The 6,790-nt window shown below is 38.0% G+C and overlaps 1 protein-coding gene across 3 annotated transcripts in view; it reads left to right on the top strand.

Annotated features, from left to right (window-relative positions):
• SPOPL (speckle-type POZ protein-like) overlaps window positions 1-5,256 on the top strand; it is a 16,637-nt gene extending 11,381 nt beyond the window's left edge. The window contains exons 8-11 of one of the 3 annotated variants that reach the window (XR_608160.1): window positions 2,096-2,238; window positions 2,323-2,376; window positions 4,436-4,984; window positions 5,028-5,256. Coding sequence is in view for 2 of the 3 variants with exons in the window: in XM_008940450.1 (XP_008938698.1) it covers window positions 2,096-2,238; window positions 2,323-2,376; window positions 4,436-4,580 (342 nt within the window). In the remaining variant the exon portion in view is untranslated. Of the gene's footprint in view, window positions 1-2,095; window positions 2,239-2,322; window positions 2,377-4,435 lie in introns of all 3 variants that reach the window. The other 2 variants (XM_008940450.1, XM_008940452.1) reach the window with 2 other exon arrangements.
• The last annotated feature ends 1,534 nt before the right edge of the window (window positions 5,257-6,790 follow it).

Here is a 6,790-nt window from a genome sequence, read left to right as displayed (position 1 = left end):
TAGAAGATGGGGAAGAGTAGACTTTTTTTTTAGCAGTAAAAGGCTAATAAATATTTCTTGGCAGAAGTGGTTCAGATATGAATTATATTTACTATCTGAATTTTTTTAGAAATTGGAAAAATTCTGGAAAATTGCTCCTGAATAAAATGTATCCTAGATCTTTGTATGCTTGAAGAGGATTTTTACAAGTGTTTGCATTAACTGTGCTCCCTAAAGTACTGCTACTTCAGAACTTTCATCTTTGTCTTCCCTACAAACTTAGTAACTCCAATCTTCCATCTCTTCTGTATTAGGATCTTGTCTACTCTTTAGATTGTTGATCTGTGAATCCTTTTTGTACTATGGTTTTTGAGATGAGGGGACTTGTAGCAGCACAGCAATTAAGACGAGATGATTCCCTTTCGTATCATAATTTCCAGTTTTCCAACTCTTTAAAAACTTGACCCAATACCTTGTTTTTTCTTCACCGCTTTACTTTTTTAGTAAACTGTCCTTGGAGGACACACAATTGTCTTTCCTTGAGGAGGCATAAGTAGTTTAGAATCCAGAAAATACTGACTTCAGTGTGTGTACTCTGAAACTTTTTCACTCTCAGCTGAGAGTATGGCAATTTCTTAAACTACCTTTGCAGTTTCTGCATTGGTTGTACAATCATATCCAAAAAATATTAGTGGTAAAAGCTGCTTGTTATCATAATCAACCTTAATATAAGTCATTTAAGATAAGTAATCCCAGTAGTTAATATCAAGACAATTATATTTTTTTTTTTTTCTGCCACTTTTGTGTTTCTACTTTTTCAAGACCCCTTGAGCTGGCACTGCCCTGGCTTTGGTGACACAACACTGGTTTACTTTTCACCTCTTATTGCCAGCACCTTTTCTTCCAAAACTGATGCTGTTTTGTGAAGTTTTAGTACCCCCAAGCAGGGAGGAGAAATGATTTTATTTCACGAATGCTAGCCTTTATTTAGGGCATAATTGATAAATGTAGACAATAGTACAAGGTACAGTTGTGTGATTGCCTCCAATGTCAGGAAATAAAAATGGTGAGTTAGGAGGTCCCTGTAGCTTTTTGCAATGGTTAAAAATGGCTAGAAATTTTCTGCTATTCCTTCTGAATGTGAAATAATCTAAAAACAAATGTTGTGCATATTACCAAGGACATTACACTGCTGAATTACCTGGTAGGGACAGATTTGTTATAACTGGTATTTAGTTACTCTGAACCGAGGTATCCTGAGGAGTACTATAGGTATAAAATGGAAGTAAAAATACATAGGTCTAGAAACACAGAAGTTAGCTCAATAGTTTATCTTCTCTTAAGTGCCATTTTTTTTGTTGCGTAGAACAATTGCTAATAGAAATGCATGAGTGGCAGCTTGAATATATGCCACTGAGGTGTCTACAGTTCTTTTCAGACTTGAAAACTGTATCTAAGGGTGCTAAACTAAATGGGAGGGGTAAGATAACAGTATAAACATATGCAGCTGAATGAAACCTGTTCATACTGACATCCTTCAAAAACAAAGCACAGTTTATTCATGCAAAATATTATATAGGAATGCAGTAGTTTTACATCAGTTTTCTGGTGGGCTGTGTCAAAGGTGTGGAGGAAATTTGGGAATTCAGAGATAGTGGTGGGGGTAAACTTGGAGCAACAAGCTGCTTTCATACAGGCTCATGTATTTTCTATTGGACAGTTTTGTGAGAAGCTTTCCGTTGTATAATTTCTTGCCCTTTGGTTTGAAATGTAAACCTGTCTATTCATGGTTTTGATAAAGACCCCATGTCAGTTCCTTGTTCTTTCTCACCAAACCGAAGGAAAACAAAAGCGTCTGAGTTATTTTTGGTGTTTTAATAAAAGTTCTCCCAGGAAAGCCTTTTATCAGTTTGTGTCAAACTTAATGCATGTCTTACCATTCGAGGAGTCTTCAATGCAGCATATTGAATCTTGAGTTACCTGTTTGGAAGCGGTTTGATGTTGAGCTTGGGAGGCACCAGGCATTTTCACAACTGGATCTGTCTTTGAAACTGTAGAGATAATGGTAGAAAGAATGAGTTTGAAGAATGATTAGTGTAGTTTTTTCTCTTGTCAGTATGCACTGGAACGGCTGAAGGTGATGTGTGAGGAAGCACTCTGTAGTAACCTCTCGGTAGAAAATGTTGCTGACATTCTTATCCTCGCAGATTTGCACAGCGCTGAACAGTTAAAAGCACAAGCAATAGACTTTATTAACAGGCAAGTAATATTTATGTGATTCTAAAGATATTTCTGTTTATGCTTTGTGTGCCTTTTCGATATCAGCACTGTTCTCTCTTACAGGTGCAGTGTTCTTAGACAACTTGGGTGTAAAGATGGGAAAAACTGGAATAGCAAGTAAGTTCCCCTGCCTCACGATGTTCTGTACAAACACTGCTAAGTAGACTGCAGATCTTAAGAACTGTTGCTTCATTTCCACACTACTGAGGCCGGTCACTGACTGTAAGTAAAGTAGGATTCAGCAAATGCTACCCCAGTTATGATTGTGACTTCCTCTTTAAAAGATAGGGAGAGTTAACTGCCTTCCAGTGTGAGATCCTACCAACAGCTGGTGTTTGTTCCCTTCCTAGGGACATAGTGGTGCTGTGAGGTGGGAGCAGCAACCTTTATAAGGGAAACCCTTCTCTTGACTAGCCAGGTTCGTGCCTGGAAGAGTGACAACCCCAGTACAGTTTCAAGCCTTGCTTAGGTCAGTCTGTGTTGCCTGAGCTGCAGTATCTCCCAAGGAAAGGAGGGCAGTTGCTCTTCCTGCCCTTGGCGACACATTTGTGCACCTTCCCACATGCCAGCACTGGTAGTGTTGAGGCCACACAACTAGTCAGTCAGGTTCCTCTGATCTGACTGACTCCAAGTGCTCAACCCTACACTGGAAATAGGTTGGGAATGTGTCTCAGACTGTAGGGCTGATTGCAGCATATACTTGAAATGGCTTAGGTGAATCAAGGCATAGAAGACAGTCAGCTTTAGAATAGCCAATGGTAGGCTGAAATAGTAAAAGGTCAGCAGAGCACTTAGTACTGTCAGAATCTCCAGAGAAGTTAAAGGCTGTGGTGTACCAGTTATTTAGTGTTTCTGCTTTTTATAAAAAAAAAAAGTATTCGTAGGCCTAGTGATTGAGCCTGATGCAGAAAAGAGGGTGGTAGAAGATAAATAGTAAAATATCAGTAAGAAACCTAGTCAAGGAATACATAATGATGTAAACTATGTGATATGTTCCTTCTCAAGTGATTTGGAACTTAGCGAGCTGACTTCTATCCTGGATAATTGCTAGTAAAGATGCTGGTCATCTTTGCTTCAGCCAGAGCATCTACAATAAATCAGGGAAAAAATGTGAGAGAGCCTGGCTGAATTTACTGACTGGGCACCAGGGCAGCTGAACTTTGGTATTGTTTCTCAAGGCACTTACCTTTCCTGATTTGCAGCAGAAGATTAAAGGCTTGCATTAGAAATCCTCAAAAGGCTTTTTAGAGATTGTGTAGTCTACAGGTCAGCTGCTAACTTTATGCTTGATGGTGAAACAGTCAGAGGGTGCTCATGAAATTTGGGATTGGTGCATAAGCTGTTGGTTCCAAATTACACATTTATCCTGTGTCAGTGTCGCATGCATCCCAGCTGGTGTAATATTCTTCATGTGCACAGCGAATGTTACGCTTTTGTTCTATACTGTTTCACAAGAAAGAAAATACCTATGTTGAGTAGATGCATAGTATGCATAATTTTTAATCTCCTGGATGTCAATGTGATGTTTGCTGAAACCCATTGTTACTTTTGTGTTAGTTAAAAGCCAGTGGTGGCCATTGAAAGCTGTTCTGAATGTAGTCTGTGATCTTGTACTGAAGAGACAGTGAATATTCTCAAGTATGCTCCACTGGTACTGAAACTGTAAGCTTCTGGTGACACCAGCCAGCTAATCTATCTTCATGGCATTTTCTAGTATATGAACTGCATCCTTTTTGCTGCAGTTTCATCTGATTCATCTTGTCATCCTTCTCTTTCCCCGAATCGAGCATGTTCTTCTAAGCAATAAGATTATCATGACTTTCCTTGGTTTTTGTTTCTACACTAGACCTTTTTTTTCTGATTTTTATTGGTTTTCCTAAGCTGTTTCCAGGTGGTTATCTTAACATGGTGCCCATTACTGGCCGCAGTTCTCTAGCTGAGATCTTGCTGGTATTGAGTAGAGCAGAATAAGTACCCTGTGTCCTTCATTTGGTGATATTAGTGTAACCAAACTGCAGTTTGCTACTTCTTTCCAATGGCAGCCTAACTGGCATTCATAAAGTCTGTCTCATAATTCTCAACCGCTCCTCTGCAGTCGTCGTGCCTTTCCTGCTCTTCTCTGCTGTGCATTTGGTTTGTAAAGTTGTGTGACTGTTCTTAATCCTTCTGTTTTCAGCCAAGCAACAGACATAATGGAAACAGCAGGCTGGAAGTCCATGATCCACTCCCACCCTCACTTAGTAGCAGAGGCCTTTCGCGCACTAGCGTCTGCACAGTGTCCACAGTTTGGCATTCCACGTAAACGGCTAAAACAGTCATGAAATCTTCCATGAACTTTAGAGAAATTGAATTGACTCTACTCCTCCATGTCCAGAGGTGTTTTCACAAACCATAACAAGAGTTTTTGTTATCCTTGTCCACAGAACAGAAGCTGAAAAAGCCTATTGTTTGCTTTTCAGAGGGATAATTTATGGTTTAATCCTCAGCTTTAAATTAGACTGATTAATTCACTGAAAGGCCTTAAATTATCTTCAATGACTCTCTAGTCCATATAGTCTAATGTATCTTGATTTTTTTTTTTTTTTTTTAAAATGTGCCTTGTCTTTTTGACTAGGCTCTGCAGGATTGCACTAGCTCCATAATGCAGTAAAGTTGATAACTGAAGATTAATTTTTGAAAGGGATCTTCCATTATTTTCAGAAGAAAAAAAAATGAGTATAGTTTGGTCCTGTGCTAACTGGAAGGTTTAACTAGCCTCTCATTAAAAGTGCTTGAGCCAGAGGTACATAATGTACCCTGCACAAGTGCTAAATATAGGGAGAGCCTGGTTACCTTCAGCAAATGCCTACAGGCTATTTATGGCAATATACTGCTTTGAACATAATTTATTTTTCATTGTGGGGGCAAATATGCAATGGTTTGGCCCAAAACTGTATTTTCATTACAGTTTGTAATGCTTATTGTGTGTGTGTCAAAGCTGTCCGAACGGTGAAAAGAAACACAGAATAAACCTCTTGCTTGTGTTTCTTTCCGGTCCATCATTAGTTTACATTTACTGCAGAACTGAACGAGAGGTGAAGAGTTCAATGTGAAAACAGGATAGTGTTGTAGATGGGAAAAAAATACATCCCCCATGTGTGGTTACATAGAAAAGTAAAGGATGCATAGAATGACCAAATGTAAATTGAGGAAATGGGCCAAATGGATTCTGAATATGCACTTTTAATGTGTAACTTTTGTATGTTGTGTGGTACATATATATTTTGCTTTTGAATTAATGAGGTACAGGTAATTGTGGCTTAACTTTTTAGATACTTTTTGAGATGCCCACAGCCACATGGGATTTAGTTTTGTTAGAAAAGAAAGGCATGTCTTTTTAAGACTCGACTGAAGGTGGCTATTGCAAGCTTTCCTATTGAAGTAACAGAATATTTTAGCTAATTTGAAAAAGGCATGTGAATGATAAAATTTCAAAGGGATTTTTTCCCACCTTGCCGTGTGTGCTCAGCTTCCATTAACACCCGTGGAGGTTATGTACACATCAAGAGGAATCTTTCCCTGAAATGTCAGATGGTGTTTGCAGGCAGAGACTTGCTCAGTCTTGCATTTCAGTTACTGTACTAGCATTGTGGATGGTATTGAAATTCTGCATAATGTGAAGAGGACAAAACATTTGTAAACTGCTTGTCACGGGCCAGTTCTTTATTATATGAACTTTAGCTTTAATATCAACATCCTCAGTGTTTGATAGCTTTGTTTACAATTGGGAGGAAAAGTCTGCAGTAGTGCACACTCTAAATGTTTCCTGAGTTATTGCATTGAGTTTACTGTAATATTGACAGTATGCTAATATTTCTTTTTTGGGATGACTTGGGTTTAGCAGTGGTGAATGGGAGAAGATCTCACCTAATTTATAAACATATTTGCATAAGGAGTTTAGGTTGCCTATTAAAAAAAAAAAAAAAGTTATGCAGGGAGGAGAGGGGAAGAATTTCAGATGGTTTACTGTCCTAAAATCTATCTCCATCCACATGTCATGAAGATTCATCTGGATTGCTCCAAACGAAAGTTTTAGAGGTTTTTTTGTGTATAGTTTTATACTTTGGCACCTTGTAAACCATTACAAAGCAAAGATAAATTGGAAAAAATGCCCAGTCCAATTTTGAAGAATAAAATAACCTCTAAACTTGCATTTTCTTCTTACCTTCTGACTAAATCTTTATGATGGATAAAGTGTAAAATCAGAAACTTTAATAGTACATAAGGCGTCAAATTATATATTTACAGAGATTTATCCTTTTATCAATTTTAAAATATTTATCTAAAATAAGGTCTCATAAGCATTCTTTACAATAAGATGTAAAGGTAATTGTTCCCTCCAAAATAGTGATGTTTTTGCTGCACTGTGTAATGCATTAGGACTATACATCATCATACTCATCAGTGGTAAAACTTGCAGCTCTAACATACAAAGTGACTTGAATATCTAACGCTGTAATGATTGTCCAGTTTAGCTTGTTCTGAAGTAAAA

This window comes from Merops nubicus, unplaced genomic scaffold, assembly GCF_000691845.1.
Source record: "Merops nubicus isolate BGI_N331 unplaced genomic scaffold, ASM69184v1 scaffold10885, whole genome shotgun sequence".
NCBI lineage: Eukaryota > Metazoa > Chordata > Aves > Coraciiformes > Meropidae > Merops > Merops nubicus.
Note: the sequence above shows the minus strand (reverse complement) of the source record. Positions and strands in the feature narration are given on the sequence as shown.